This window comes from Moschus berezovskii, chromosome 4 (assembly GCF_049115385.1).
Source record: "Moschus berezovskii isolate FMDL1 chromosome 4, NW_MosBer_1.0, whole genome shotgun sequence".
Lineage (NCBI taxonomy): Eukaryota > Metazoa > Chordata > Mammalia > Artiodactyla > Moschidae > Moschus > Moschus berezovskii.
In genome coordinates this window covers 1043796-1059245 of record NC_142463.1, presented here as the reverse complement: position 1 = coordinate 1059245, position 15450 = coordinate 1043796, and the positions used below count along the sequence as shown (strand labels likewise).

At 67.1% G+C, this 15450-nt stretch overlaps 1 protein-coding gene across 1 annotated transcript; it reads left to right on the top strand.

Moving 5' to 3' along the window:
• Positions 1 to 480: 480 nt before the first annotated feature.
• On the top strand, positions 481 to 8991 carry RNPEPL1 (arginyl aminopeptidase like 1). Its single transcript, XM_055403849.2, has 11 exons — positions 481 to 1126; positions 3406 to 3546; positions 4037 to 4188; positions 4602 to 4718; positions 4837 to 5072; positions 5292 to 5405; positions 5778 to 5890; positions 6198 to 6306; positions 7350 to 7580; positions 7650 to 7792; positions 8121 to 8991. Exons 1-11 carry the CDS (start codon positions 584 to 586, stop codon positions 8379 to 8381), a joined length of 2160 nt encoding a protein of 719 aa, XP_055259824.2. The 5' UTR covers positions 481 to 583; the 3' UTR covers positions 8382 to 8991.
• Positions 8992 to 15450: the final 6459 nt, after the last annotated feature.

Below are 15450 nucleotides of genomic sequence, written 5' to 3'. Positions count from 1 at the left end.
TAGACCACTGGTCTCACAGGGGAGTGGGCCAGGGTGATGGGAATCATTGCATTTTTCTCCAGGCCTGAGGCTCTGGAACGGACGAGTAACACTTTCCTTCCTGACCCAGGTGTCCCATCAGAGGGTGCCCGAGGAACCTCCAGCGCGCCCGGCTCGCCGCGCCTTCCCCTTCCTCCAGCCCAGTGCCTGGGCCACCTGCACACGGCGGCTGCCCCGGCCCCACGCGTCGCACCTGGTTCTCGGTCGCGGCCCACGCACAGCGCCCGGGCTCACGGCCCCCAGCCGCGCTCTCGGCCCCTGGGTTCCTCGGTCTCTCGCGGAGCCGCGGGCGCCCCGGCCCCCCGCGCACGACGACCCCGGCCCCGCGGCCCCCGCGGCCCGGCCTCCCCGCGCACAGCGCCCCCGGCGGCGGCGGCCGAGCGGAGCCGGAGCGGGGCGGCGCACGGCGCGGGGCCGGGCCGGGCGGCTCCCGGCGCGACTTCCTGTTGTGCCCGCGCCCCGCCGCCCGGCGCCCGGCGCCCCTCGCCCGCTCCCCGCGGCCCCGGGCGGCCGCCGCCCATGGATTTCACCTAGCGCGGCGGCCATGGCGGCGCAGTGCTGCTGCCGCAAGGCGCCCGGCGCCGAGGCTGCGCCCGCCCGCCCGCCGCCCGAGCCGCCGCCCGCCCTGGACGTGGCCTCGGCCTCCAGCGCGCAGCTCTTCCGCCTCCGCCACCTGCAGCTGGGCCTGGAGCTGCGGCCCGAGGCGCGCGAGCTGGCCGGCTGCCTGGTGCTCGAGCTGTGCGCGCGGCGGCCCGCGCCCCGCGCGCTCGTGCTCGACGCGCACCCGGCCCTGCGCCTGCACTCGGCCGCCTTCCGCCGCGCCCCCGCCGCCGCCGCCGCCGCCGCCGCCGCCGAGCCGCCCTGCGCCTTCGCCTTCGCCGCCCCCGGGCCGGGACCCGCCCCGCCGCCGCCGCTGCCCGCCTTCTGCGAGGCGCCCGGCGCGGAGCCCGCCTGCTGCCCGCTGGCCTTCAGGGTGGACCCGTTCACCGACTATGGCTCCTCGCTCACCGTCACGCTGCCCCCTGAGCTGCAGGCGCACCAGCCCTTCCAGGTCATCCTGCGCTACACCTCGACCGACGCCCCCGCCGTGAGTCCCGCTTCCGGGCGGCCTCTCCCCGTGCCGCCGGCCCAGGGGGGCGTTCTTGGGCGCGCTGCGCCTGCGACACCTGCAGAGGGGGGCCAGCCCGGCTCTCCCCGAGCCCGCCCCGGGGTCCTGTCCAGGCGCCGGCAGGTCTTCCCAGCTGGTGCCAGGGGAGCCCTTAGGAGCCCTGGACCGAGTGAGCGCCCGGGTTCTGGTCCCGGGGACAGGGGACTGCGTGCCTCCAGGGAAGCTTCTCCCTTCAGCTGTGCAAGGACGGGTCCCTGCTTGGGGACAGGGGCAGCTTCTGGTGAGCACATGCCAAGCCATGCATCTGCCGGAGCCTGGCAGTGCGACCAAGGGCCTCCATGTGACCCGGGCTTCAGAGGACTGTTCCCTGGGGGTGGCAAGAGGGACAGACTTCCTGGAGTGGGAGACCGAGGGGGCCTGGATGGTCTCTAATGCTTCAGGCCGCAGGGGGCTGGTGGGTGCTCCAGCAGGTTGGCCCCGCGTCCCCAGCACAGACACGTACAGGCTCTGCGGGGCCTTGGACATGGAGCGCCCACCGCCCAGGGGCTCGGCAGGAAGGCTGGGCAGCCCAGACAGCGCCCTTCCACCGCAGTGGCACTTCCAGGATGGAGCATGGGGTTTTCTAGGTCCCTGTGTGGACCGCATTGCTGTGACACATGACATTCAAGTAGCTCTGGGAGGCCCTAGGAGGCTCCATCCGTCTCCGCCGTAGCATATGAATACATAGGGTGACGGAAAGGCGTCAGGCCAGGAGCCGTCAAGGAGAAATCAGGAAGAGCTTAGGCCAGACACACGCCTGCAGGCTTCCTGCATGATTCCCAGGAGCCCCCAGCTGCCACCTCACCCCTTTGTGAGCTTCTGCAGATGTGCTGGCCTGGACCTGCCCTGCCCACCTGGCCCCTGCTGTCTGCCAGCCTGGCCCTTGCCCTGACGGTCTGGCTTCTGCCCTGCCCGCCTGGCCCCTGCTGCCTGTCAGCCTGGCCCCTGCCCTGCCCGCCTGGCCCCTGCTGCCTGTCGGCCTGGCCCCTGCCCTGCCCGCCTGGCCCCTGCTGCCTGTCGGCCTGGCCCCTGCCCTGCCCGCCTGGCCCCTGCTGTCTGCCAGGGGCCTTCTGGAGCTCTGACAGCTGGCGGGCATGGCTCCCACCACAGCCATGAAAACAGAGGATGTGGTTCTCCCTGACCTTGGAGCCCATGTGTCTGGTCCACCTAAGACCAGCAAAGTGGTCGGAGAGTGGTGGGACCAGGGCCCACAGCAGGCTACCCTGCTGGCCTGACCCTGTCCCCAGCAGCTTGACCACAGGGGCCTGTCCCCAGCGTGAGCCAGGGACCACTTGTCCCAGGACCTGGGGGTGGGGGTGGGGGGTGAAATGCAGGTTCCTAGGTCCCAGTACTCTGTCACCAGACCCAGGAGTTTGCATTTTTGAACAGGCTCCCCAGACAGGCCTTCCGAACATCTGGGGCAGCCCTAGGGGTCAGCAGAAAAGGAAGATACCGCCGCAGGCTGTGCGCGGGCAGAGAACAGAGACATAGAAGCCGAAAAGGCGTTTTGTGGGAGTCCGTGAAGGCTGACAGTGGCCTGACTGGTCTGTAGGAACTGGATAGGCGGCCCTGCAGGCCTGGACATCCGCTAGGATCTGGGGTCCCCCACCCCTGGGGTCTTGGCACATATAGCCCCCAGCGGCAGTCCTGGGTCTGGGGTTCCCCACCCCTGGGGTCTCAGCACAAACAGCCCCCAGGGGCGGTCCTGGGTCTGGGGTCCCCCACCTCTGGGGTCTTGGCACAAACAGCCCCCAGGGGCAGTCCTGGGTCTGGGGTCCCAAGTGGCAAGCAGCTGTGGCTGCCGTCCTCGGGCCTGTTGCTTGCAGGGGCTGGGGGCCCTCCATCACGGCCCTGGGGGGACCTGTGTGCACTTGGTCCCTGAAGACCCGTCCAGTTGGCCTCAGTGACCACGTTGTCCCGGCAGAGGGGACCTTGGGGCAGATTCGGGACCCCACAGAGTGGCTGCAGTTGGGTTGGGGAGGCCCCCGGCCTCCAGACGCCCTTCCTGGAGACATCAGGATGCTTGGTGGCATTAAGAAGGGGAGCGCTGAGCTGGCCTGGGCAGGTTGGGGGCAGTGGTGGGCCAGAGCACCTGAGGGACGGCTCCCTGGTGGGGCAGGGCCATCAGCCTGCAGCTCTGGTCTCCAGGAGGGCTTGGCCCGCTGTCCCAGGGAGGGCGCCCTGGCCGGAGCTGACCCCTTACCCACCACCCACTGCAGATCTGGTGGCTGGACCCAGAGCTGACCTACGGCAGCGCCAAGCCCTTCGTGTTCACCCAGGGCCACTCCGTCTGCAACCGCTCCTTCTTCCCATGCTTCGACACACCTGCCGTCAAGTGCACCTACTCGGCCGTGGTCAAGGTCAGTGCCCGGCATCAGGCCTTGCTCCTGACTTTTCCCTGCCTGGGCCTGCTCCCCAGCTGCCGCCCAGACGGCCATCCGAGAAGGAGTGCACCCTGCCCGCCGTGCGGGAGGGTCAGCATGCCCGCGTTGGGGTCCTAGACCTAGCCTGAGCCCCGAGACGCCGATGCGGGGAGGAGGCAGGCGGAGAGGCCAGGTCCTAGGGCTCCTGGCAGCCTCCCAGCCCCATCTCCACTCCTGACTGGGAAGAGAGATGTGTGGGCCGGGAGCTGGGGGCTCCGGGAACGGCATGGGGAGGGGTCCCTGACAGGGGCCGGAGGCTCCCTAGTGGTGTGGCTGCCTGATCTGGGGGGTGGGGCTTCTCGCAGGGACCCGGGGCTCGCCGACCGAGCTGTGGGCCCCCCGGCGGGGACACGGGGTGGCCCTAGTGGGGCGTGGGGCTCCCCGTGGGGGACACGCTGTCCTGATGGGCGGGGCCTCCGGGACGCAGGCCCCGTCGGGGGTGCAGGTGCTGATGAGTGCCACGCAGAGCAGCTACGTGGAGGAGGAGGGCGTCTATCGCTTCCACATGGAGCACCCCGTGCCCGCCTACCTCGTGGCCCTCGTGGCCGGGGACCTGCAGCCCGCAGACATCGGGCCCAGGTAGGCCCGCCTCCTGCTTGCTGCCCAGGGTCCAGGCTCAGGAGATGCTGCCGGGGCCCAGCATGCGGCCTGCCTCCGTGGCCGCACTGTGTGGCCCCGCGTGGTGGGGCCAGCCCTGCCCCTGCCTAAGTGTCACTGCCCGGGGGCCGTCCTCCCCTGGCTGCTCGCACCCTGGCGCCCTTTGCCAGTCCTTCTGGGCAGTGCCTCTGCAGACACACCCTCTGCGCTCCGAGACAGCGCATGGACGGCCCGGCCCAGACGGGGGAAGGGCCTGAAGGGTGGGCGGTGGGCGGTGGCCGGCCACACTGGGTGTAGACAGGCGGTCTTTGCGCCCAAGAGCAGAGGGAAGGCCCAGTGCGGGGCATGGGCTGGGGGCGCGGGCTGGCCCCCGCCCACCGTCTCCCCCGTGACAGGAGCCGCGTGTGGGCCGAGCCGTGCCTCCTGCCCACGGCCACCAGCAAGCTGTCGGGTGCAGTGGAGCAGTGGCTGAGCGCAGCTGAGCGGCTTTACGGGCCCTACTTGTGGGGCAGGTACGTCTGCGAGCCCAGTCAGCTGCAAGAGGGGTCAGAGGGCACGCGCGCCCCCCCAGCCTGCCGAGGCGCAGCAGGAGGCAAGGCTCACCCGCAGCCCCCACTGCTGGCCCTGCAGGTATGACATCGTGTTCCTGCCTCCGTCCTTCCCCATCGTGGCCATGGAGAACCCCTGCCTCACCTTCATCACCTCCTCCATCCTGGAGAGCGACGAGTTCCTGGTCATCGACGTCATCCACGAGGTGGCCCACAGCTGGTTCGGGAACGCTGTCACCAACGCCACCTGGGAGGAGATGTGGCTGAGCGAGGGCCTGGCCACCTACGCCCAGCGGCGCATCACCACCGAGACCCACGGTGCGCCGGTGGGGCGGGACGCATGGTGCCCCCGGGCAGGGAGAAGAGGGCCAGTGGGGGGCCACATGCAGGCAGCACGGGGGCCAGCAGGCACCTTGCACACGGCTGGTCCCAGGCTGCGGTCCCCCTGCCACGTGTGTGTGTGTCCTGCGGGGGGCAGTTTGGTGGGGCCCAGGGCGGGGAGCAGCCAGGGCAGCTGCCTTGCTCCTGCCCGTCCAGGTGCGGCCTTCACCTGTCTGGAGACAGCCTTCCGCCTGGATGCCCTGCACAGGCAGATGAAGCTTCTCGGAGAGGACAGCCCGGTCAGCAAGCTGCAGGTCAAGCTGGAGCCAGGTACCTGCTCCCGCCCGGCCCTGCACACGTCACCTGCAGACATCGGGCCCCCCCCCGCCCGCCCAGCCCAGGCGGGGCCTGCATCCCCACGAGGCTTCACTGTGGAGGCCAGGCCTGGGGGCTTCCCTCCACCACCTGCGCCACCTCTCGAGGGCTCTGAGCGCCCGTCTCCCCAGTGTGTGGACCCAAGGTCTCCACTGAGGGCCTTGCAGCAGGGCAGGCGCCCCCACGCACACACTCCCGGGGTGTCTGGACGTCAGTGGCGGGGGCCTCAGTGACCCCTGCCCTGCAGCGCCCCACCACCATCCCGCCCCCTCCCCCGGGGGCCCCGGTGGCTCAGGGCGCCTCCCAGAGCCATGGTTTCCCTCGCAGGCGTGAACCCCAGCCACTTGATGAACCTATTCACCTACGAGAAGGGCTACTGCTTTGTGTACTACCTGTCCCAACTCTGCGGGGACCCCCAGCGCTTTGACGACTTCCTCCGAGTGAGCAGCCCGCTCCCTGGCCCCCGTCCCCTTTCCGGCTCCCAGGGTTTGCCGTGGGGGTGGAGTGGTGGGGGCCGTGAGTGGGGCTCTCACCGGGCTCCTGGCTATCCCACCTCTCAGTCTTGGCCGCCTGGCAGGCCCCTTGTGCAGCTGTGGGCGCCCCCGCGCCCGCCCTGGCCCTGCCTGCCCCTGCTTAGACCCCTGGGTGCAGGACCCTTTCCTGTGGTGTGTGCCTGGCTTGGGGGGGTGGGGAGGGGGACAGGGGCGCACCCAGCCCCCGGGCCTGCTGAGTCCACTCCGCCCGCAGGCCTACGTGGAGAAGTACAAGTTCACCAGCGTGGTGGCCCAGGACCTGCTGGACTCCTTCCTGACCTTCTTTCCGGAGCTGAAGGAGCAGAGCGTGGACTGCCGGGCAGGTGAGGCTCCCCCCATGGCTGTGTGTCCACACCGGCCCACCCTCAGCCTGTCGGGGTCAGGGGTGTGACAGTGGGTATGGGGGCTCCATCTGGCCGGCGGCCACTTTCACTCATTGGTGTGGAACTCAGGCTGGATCTCGTGGAAGGAACAGAGAGGAGAGTGGGATTCCCAGCCCGGAGGGGCCCCCGGGGGCTTCCTGGAGGAGGTGGCAGTTAGGCTAGGTGGCTCAGTGGGTAAAGAATGTCTGTAACGTGGAAGACACAAGAGACTCCAGGTCGGGAAGATCCACTGGAGGAGGGCCCGGGACGCCACTGCAGTGTTCTTGCCTGGAGAACTCCATGGACGGAGGAGCCTGGCTGGCTACAGTCCATGGGGTTGCACAGGGTCAGGCACAGTGGAGCCACTGAGCATGCGTGCAAGCAGAGCTGAGTACGCAGCTCCAGAAAGAGCCTTGGAAACTGCTCAGCGGGCCTGGGGCAGGGTCCAGGAGCAGAGGGAAGTTTGCCTCAGAGCAGGCTGAAGGCAGCGGGCTTGTTTGCAAGGGTGCCCCTGGTCCAAGGGCTTAGGCCAAAGCAGAGAAGGGCCTGTCGTCTCAAGGGGAGTCAGTGTTTGTGGTAGCGCAGTAAAGTGTGGGCCAGGGCCCCTGTGTTGGGGAAGGTTTGTGCCCCAAGGGTCTGGGGAGCAGGGATGGCAGGACTTGCCCCCACAGCTGCCCAGGCTTCAGGGCTCCAAAGCAGAAATAGCCTCCTCCCAGGGCAGTTCTCCCCACCCCGCCCTCCGCCTCTGGGCCCATGACACCTCACTGTTTCCACCCGGGAGACGTGGGTGGGCAGGGGGTCCCTGGTCACCGGCTCCAGCTCTCTGTGCCCCTTCTTGGAAGCCACCGTGGCTTGCAGGGTCTGCAGCCGACTCCTGCCTCCCCAGGCCACCCCTGCCCGTGGGGCTCCCAAACCCTGGCAGGGTCTCCCCCAGGTACACCCTCGGGGTCTGCAGTCTCCCAGGCAAGCCTGCTTGGGGACCCAGGAGGGTGTCTGTCCTGCAGGGCTGGAGTTCGAGCGCTGGCTGAATGCCACGGGCCCCCCACTGGCCGAGCCGGACCTGTCTCAGGGATCCAGCCTGACGCGGCCTGTGGAGGCCCTCTTCCAGCTGTGGACGGCCGAGCCCCTGGACCAGGCGGCCGCCTCTGCCAGCGCCATCGACATCTCCAAGTGGAGGACCTTCCAGACGGCGCTCTTCCTGGACCGGCTGCTGGATGGGTCCCCGCTGCCCCAGGGTGAGTCCTGCAGCCGCCGGGGTGGGAAGTGGGGGCATCACCTGCCCTGACCTGCTGTGGCCCCAACAGAGGTGGTGATGAGCCTCTCCAAGTGCTACTCGTCACTGCTGGACTCCATGAACGCCGAGATCCGCATCCGCTGGCTGCAGATCGTGGTCCGCAACGACTACTACCCCGATCTCCACAGGGTCCGGCGCTTCCTGGAGAGTCAGGTGCGGCCACTCAGGCTGGGCGGCCCCTGCCTTCCCCCAACCCGGCCACTCAGGCTGGGTGGCCCAGAGAATGTGGTGGGGCCCAGACCCCAGCAGACCTCAGGGAGGCTGTGCCCAAGGCCAGTGGTCAAGCCAGGAGCAGAGTCCAGGGGTCTCACCGCAGGGTGGGCACACCAGGGGCATCTGAGCTCCTTAAGGCCTAAGGGTCACCGGGTCCCCAGGCCTGAGCCCTGGCCGGGCCCCTGCAGCCCGAGCGCCCTGGGTGGGGAGGGGAGGACTTGGGGGCTGGGGGAGGGCCAGGCGCCCCGTGACCTGCGGCCGCCCACAGATGTCGCGCATGTACACCATCCCGCTGTACGAGGACCTGTGCACTGGCGCCCTCAAGTCCTTTGCCCTGGAGGTCTTCTGCCAGACGCAGGGCCGGCTGCACCCCAACCTGCGGCGGACCATCCAGCAGATCCTGTCGCAGGGCCTGGGCCCTGGTGCGGAGCCGGGCGGGGCTGCAGCGGACTCCGAGCCGGGCCTGCTGCTCGGGGACGAGGCCCCGGGTGGCACCATCTCTCTCAGGGACGTCAACGTGTCTGCCTAGCGCTCGCCTCTCAGACACCACGATTGTGCCTTCTGGGCCACGGGCCTGGCTGGTGGGGGCTCTGCAAGGGCCCCTCCAGGGCCAACCGGGGCCCGTGGACCCGTCCCCCTCCCCACCCCAAGCGCTCTTGCACTGCGGGCCCTCCTGTCTCAACACTGACTGCCAGGCGCTGCCCTGGGTCGACAGCGACCGCCACACTGTGCCTTCTGTCCGCCGGGAGGGCCTGGGCTGCCGCGCACGCCTGCCTCCATGGAGCCCTGGACCCCGGCCCGCACCCCCGGGGCTGGCAGCCTCCCTCGGTCCCTGCCCGAGGGACGAGGATGCAGACGTGCCCACACCCTCCCCATGGGGGACGGGGCGCCGCAGAGACGGTGGATATCCCTGGGGAGGGGGGCCCCGGAAAGCCTTAACTCCTCAGGGAACTCAGGGTCCCAGGCCCCGGGGCCAGTGCAGCAATAACACGCAGGAAGGCAGGCGGCACTGGTGCTGTTTCTAGGCCCACCCTGCTGGAAGAGGCCCGGGGAGCCCCGGGGTTCAAGCTGGGCCCCCAGGGGACCTCCGCTCGGGGTCACCGTGATTGTCCCATTAAACCTCCACTCTGCAGACTGCCTCCCAGCCTGTCCGTCCCGGCTCTCATCCTGCACAGCTGCCCAGTGGCCACGGCATGGGGTCTGGAGCTGGTCACAGCCCTGTCCTCTGACCCAGGCTTCCAGCCAGAGGCGGGGGCTCTTGCCTGCATCCAGCCCCTCCTGATAGTCCAGCTCTGCACCAGGAGGCCCCATGTCCTGCCCTGTGGCCCCTGGGGTCCGAGCACCAGCTGCTGGTTGCCCCCAACCTCCCCAGCCCCTCTGCCACCCCCAGGATCCCCAAACATCAAAGCCAGGGGCACTTGTCAGCACCCTCGCTGTGGGCCTTTCTCCCAAACTGGAGTAAAGAGGTGAGTGGCGGGCCTGAGTGTGACCTGGGCGGATGGAGTGAAGGGGCTGCAGCCTCGCTGGCCCAGGCAAGGTGGGGGCTGGCCTCCCCTAGGGGCACGGCCCCTGAGCACAGCCAAGCCGTGGGTGCTGGGAGCGGCACACCACAGTGACCAGGGCAGCATCCGGGCCCCCTCCTCCTGGCCACCCACGGGCTGGGTTCCTGGGGCGGTGCCTCTGCTGTGGGTCCACTCAGCTCTCCCCAGGATCGCACGCTCGGACCCCAGGGTGACATGTCAGCTGGCCCACTGGTGAGGCCTGGTCACAGAGACCCCTGTTCCACCAGGGGCCGGGGTGGCGGGCCAGCCGCCAGGTCGCAGTGCCCCAGTGACTGTCCTCCCTGCTACGCCCCCCTCCCCCCAGGAGCTGATCCGACCCCACCCAGGTGTGGCCCAGGCTCTCAGGGGCTAGCCTAGCACCGGGGCCAGGTGTGGCTCGCCCAGACAGTGGTGAACGGGAAGCCCTATGGGGGAGAGGCAGGGGCCCCGGAGCTCTGCCTGCAGTAGCCCTGGAGCCTGTGGGCCTGGGCCCCCAAGTCCCAGGCTCTCCGCAGTGCTCAGCTGTGCCCTGGGGAGGGCCGTCCTCCCGTCTTGCTGGCTGAGCCCTCCGTGGGGCTGCCCTGCATCCTTAGCCTCCGCCCGCCACGGCTGTTCTGTCGCAGCGCTCAGCTGTGCCCTGGGGAGGGCCGTCCTCCTGTCTTGCTGGCTGAGCCCTCCGTGGGGCTGCCCTGCATCCTTAGCCTCCGCCCGCCACGGCTGTTCTCAGGTCTCAGCACTCAGCTGTGCCCTGGGGAGGGCCGTCCTCCCGTCTTGCTGGCTGAGCCCTCCGTGGGGCTGCCCTGCATCCTTAGCCTCCGCCCCGCCACGGCTGTTCTCAGGTCTCCAGCCACAGGCTGTCTAGTCCTAGGCTCTTGGTTTCTTTGGCAGTTCAGCCCTCAGAAGCATTGTTGTCCCCCGAGGTCCCAACCCCAGCTTGGCGGGTGGGGGCCACGCTTCGCCCCCCATGGCCCCACCTGACGTTGGGAGGCTCAGAAGCAAGCCCACGGCCTCCCCGGGGTGACCCCCACACCTCAGCGGCCTCCTCGCCACAGCCCGTCCTGGCTCTGACCTCCCCTCTGGGACATTCCTGCCTTTCTCCTTGCCTTTTCCTCCCAGCTTTGCAAACCCGGGAATGTTTTTCTCAGCCTGTCTTCCATGTGGTATCTTGCCAAACACAGCCTGTGACCAGCGCATGCTGCCAAGGTTTCCCAACCCCTTACACCGGACCTGCGAGTTATTTTGGACGTCATTTGCCCGTGAGTCATCACGGTTGAGTCTCACCAGACGTTTCGCGGCTGCACACCACGGCCTCCAGTGGTGGCCCTGCCAGCGCACCCCCCACCCCCACCCCGCCGCAGGCCCGTGTCCTGACAGAGCTGCGCGTCTTCTGGGGCTGACGTCTATGCCTCGGCAGCACGTGAAGACACTCTTAAGACACCGGCGTTTTAAACAGCGAAGGTTTATTTCTCACTTGCACATGTCCACTTCAGGCCAGGTAGAGGGGTGGGCTTCCCGTTACTGGTTCCTCAGGGCTCCTGGCTGATAGAGAAGAGCACCTCGGCAGAGAGAACGGGGATGCCCTGGTGCTCAGGCCGCCAATCGGACACACCAGGGCCACGTACCATGTCTGTCCACAGCATTCACACTGGCCCTACACGGCTACTCCCACCAGGCGCATGGCGGTGGGAGGTTTCCACCAGCCACAGAAATGACCACCATAGGGGCTGGGGGCATGATGTTGGAAGACAGAATTTTGGGGGCAGAGAAGGGAGCAGTCAGGCCAGAGAGTGGAGCCAGGGGGGTGGCCATGAGCATGGGACCTGCTGGGGTCAGGAAGGTGGGACGGTGTGCAGCGAGCCCATGCAGCCTGGAGCCTTGAGTCCAGGGACCACGTCCCCCTCAGGCCTCGTCCTGGGGGTCCATCTTGGCCCTGGGAGGCCTTTTCTCCCCTCCCCCATCTTCCTGGGCCTTCCTGGTGGCCAGTCCCCTCTTGGGCCAGGTGCCTTGGGTGGGATGTCAGATGTAAGCGACAAGGCCCACCCAATTGAGCACCGCCCAGGAAAGTATAAACCACGCACACCAGGGCCAGCTCTCACCAAACCGATCCCCGAGGAAACGGAGCTAACAGAGCAACCAGAGGAGGACTTTACACCCAAGCCACGACAGCTCAGTCACGGCACGGAGGTGGGGGCGGCGAAATAAACCAGGGACAGCCACTTGTGAAACGACTGGGACTTGGGCCAAAGAACCTCTCAAAGACCTGCAAGTTTTTTAAAGGGATAATTCTTAAAATATGAAAACCGGGAAGGATGGTCACAAAGAAGCGGGGTCGCAGACTGAAATAGACAAAGCGCTCAGCATCAGCAAACGGGCCCGCGAAGGGGAGGCACGCAGGAAGAGAAGCGGCACTCGCCCCAGACTGCGGCCATGACCTGCCCCCAGAGACGCTCAAACTGAGGGAGGCATCCCCGTGCTCCACGCATCCGGACGCCACCCTCCTTTCCTTAGCCATCACCCCCGGCCGCCCATCAGCCCTCCACGGCCAGATCAAGCCACCTGAGGCCACCTCACCCGGGAGCAGCCACCCTAACCCACCTGGTGGGCGTGCTCCCTGACACAGGCTGTCGTTTCACCAAGAGCAATCAGATAGATGTCAGCTGTTTTCTTTTTTCCCACTTTCTCTCTAAATAATCCCTGACCAGACCCTGGGAGGATGAAGGCCAAGGCAGGGCAACCGCGGGGCCAGCCCAGCGTCTGAGAGGGGCTCTGACAGGCGTGGGCAGGGTGCTGAGAGGACAGCTGCCCACCGGCCAGGCCTGGATAAACATCCGTTGTTCAAAAACGCATGAGCAAGCAGCGAGGCCCTGACTCTACGACCTAAAGTGAATGTGATGGCTCGCCCACGCTGCAGAAAACATCCCACTTGGAAAAATGGTCATCCCGGGGGATGGAGGTCAACAGAAGAAACTATCTGTATTGTGTTAGTAATAAAATACAAGGACACGTGACCATTGTGGAGCAACAGGCGGAAATTCCAATAAGAACATGTATTATTTGTAATGAGGTTAAAAAACCCCAAAGCTGATCTAAAACACCGCCCCGCAAGCATCCATTCCTCTCAGTGAGCAGAGTGACCCGGACCTGCCTGGCCTCGGAACGCTGGCTCTGTCCATCTACAGCTGTGGGGTCCTGGGCTGCCGCCGCCTCCAGTTGGAGTCCAGCTTCCTCGCCGTAAGACGGGACTGTGACACCCCCCGTTGCGGTGCGTGATGACCATGCAGACTCCACGTCTCGTCGCCGTGAAACAATCTGACCCACCAGCCCTCGGGCGGACCCCTCCTCACCTCTGTGAACTGATGGGGCCACTGGACTGACACAGGTGCCTTTGTTCTGGCCCTCCTGGGATGGTTCCTCGGTTGGACCCTCCAGAAGGGCAGGGGAGAGACCCAAGCTTCCAGAACCCCTCCCCGCCACCAGCTACCACCACCCCATGGGGGTGCAGTCCACATTCCTGGTGCTCATGACTGCTCCCCACAGCCTAGGGCCATGACCCCCACCAACTGGCCCCCTGGGCCTGGGCCCAGGGTTTTTTCTCACAAGCCTCAGCCTGGCCCGGGCCCTTGCACCACGGAGCTTGTAGTTGCAGACAGGGGTCTGGAATGCAGCCTGGACAGCCGCCCAGCGGGGCACAGCCTCCAGTGACCCTGCCTAGGTGACTTCCGGCCCTGCTGTGGTAGACGTGGTAGAGGCTGGTCCCATGGGCCCAGGCCTTGCTCAGGTGGGGGACCTCTCACCTGTCCCATCCCCTCAGGAGAGTCCCAGACCGAAGACCCTGCTCAGAGGGACAGGCGCCCCACCGCCCGCAGGCCCCGGACACTGGGGCAGATTCTCCGGCTGCCTCTGGTGGGGCACGTGCCTGAAACTGCCCTGCAATTCAGATGCACCAGCGAAACTGAGAACGTGTCTAAGCCAAGTCCGCCTTGAGGTGTTATTCCCAAACACTGTTGTTCTGCTGCGAGTCCAGCAAAGCTTCCTCCCCTGAGGGGCCCAACGTCCGTCCTTCCAGCTCCACGGGGCCTCCGGCTATCTCATCTGTGCCCGTCGAACACTGCAGTGATGCGGAGCTGGTGTTCCTACCTCACTGAGGGCCAAGCTCAGACTAACTGCCCATCTCAGGGCCTGGAGACTGGGGTTGAGAACTGGTCGTCTCATCAGTCCAGGCTGCTTCCAACTCCTCCTTCTACCCACCAGCCAGAGGCTCCACTCTGCACAAGGCAGGGGTGCAGGGGTGGGTGGGGTGGACCCAGGAGGGAGAGGAGAATACTGCTAATTGGCCAGTGGATCGTTTTCACACCCAGGGGGTGGGGAATGGGACCCTGAAGGACTCACGGGGTAAGTGTGGCCCAGGAGGAGCTGTGCCAGACAGGCCGACAGGAGAGCTGCCCTCAGCCATCTCAGTGCTGGTCATAAACTTGTCCCTATGGTCGTGGGCTGGTCCCTGCCCCAAACCGTCTCCTGCCCGTTCTCTGGGCATGAGCCCACCCTGGACACCGATGTGCCCACAGGAAGCTGCCTTGTCTCCAGAGCTTGCAAACCGGGGTTTAAAGGCCCAGCAGAAGCCCCTGCTTGGAGTCCAGTTCTTGGGCTGGCCCCAGCTCATCTGCTAACCACCCTTATGTGTGTTACCTGGAGCAGACCAGTTGCCCAACACCCCAGGGCAGCGAAATCTATCCCCTAATCCTTTAGGACACCCACATGAGGTAGCTCCTGGGCCATTCCTGACTCCCTCCAGCTACAGTGCAGCGTCCAGCCTGCCATTAACATCTGTTAGAGTCAGTGCTGCAAGGTAAATCGTCATGAAGTAAGCTTTGAAGGGGGTAGATGTCAGATGATGCTGAGGTTCCAGAACCTCAGCAGAGATGAGGACCTTAGGCCCCCAAACCAAGGGGCTGGGACCTGGTGGGGTCGAGGTAGCCCAGGTCCCGAGCTGCTCCTCATGCAGGCCCCATGGGGGCCTCAGAGGGAGCAGCCGCAGCTGTCACAGCCTCACACTGGAGGCTCTGGAGCAAGGTCGGCGGGCGTTCTTGGGTCAGGCTCAGTGTCTCATCAGCAGGCGGGCCTGTGGGGATCTGATCTGACCACCCTGCGTATGCGGGGGCTGGGCAAAGACGGCCTGGGGACGCAAAATCTGAGCTCCAGGTGGTAGCAGAGCTGTCCGAGGATTGTGCCCTCCCCACCTGCCCCCGCGCGGCCCTCTGTGAAGGGTCCAGCCGCAGCGAAGCAAGCCTGGAGAGGCAGCCGGAGAACAAGCGTCAGGGTGGCCGCCTGCCCTCCTTCCCGGGGAAGGGCAGGTTCCTCGAGCAGATCCCGAAGTCGGCGTCCTCACTAACCCGCAGCGCTGAGCGGCCATGAGCTGCAACCGCAAGCCCAGGGGTCGCTGTCCAGCCCGCTAGGACCATCTAGATGGCCGGCCGTCTGGGGACCGGCACTGCGCCCCAGCCTCATCGCCGGCCGACTCACGGTCCAGGGCGCCTAAGCGCAGCCGGCCTCCCAGGCCTGGGACGGCTGTCCCGGGGCTGCCACACTTCCCCGGAGCCCCGCACACAGCAGCAGCGGCGGCGGACTCCGGACGGCCCACAGCCGGCCTTCCGGAGGGCGTCCCTCGGCTCCCAGACACCCCCGCGGCGGGGCCGGGAGAAGTGCATTGTGGGAGGCAGCACGGCATGCTGGGACCTGTAGTCCGCGGCTCGACGTCGTCCGAGGTGGCCTCGCCGGTCCCTTCAGCCTCAGGAGGCCGTCCCCACGCCCCGGCCCGAGCCACACCGGTTCGAGGAGACGCCGGCGCCGGCCTCCCAAGCGTGAGTCTCGGCTGAGACACCTCCAAGCGCCCCCCGCCCCCCAGCCCTGGAAGGAGAGGAACAACCGACACGGCCGCACGGCTCGGTGACGCGACTTCCGGCGCCCGGAGGGCGGGGCCATCCTGCCACGTGACCAGGAGCGCCGCGCCTGGTTGGTTGCTGGGACGACGGTTACCGGGGCGACGGGGCGACGGGGTGG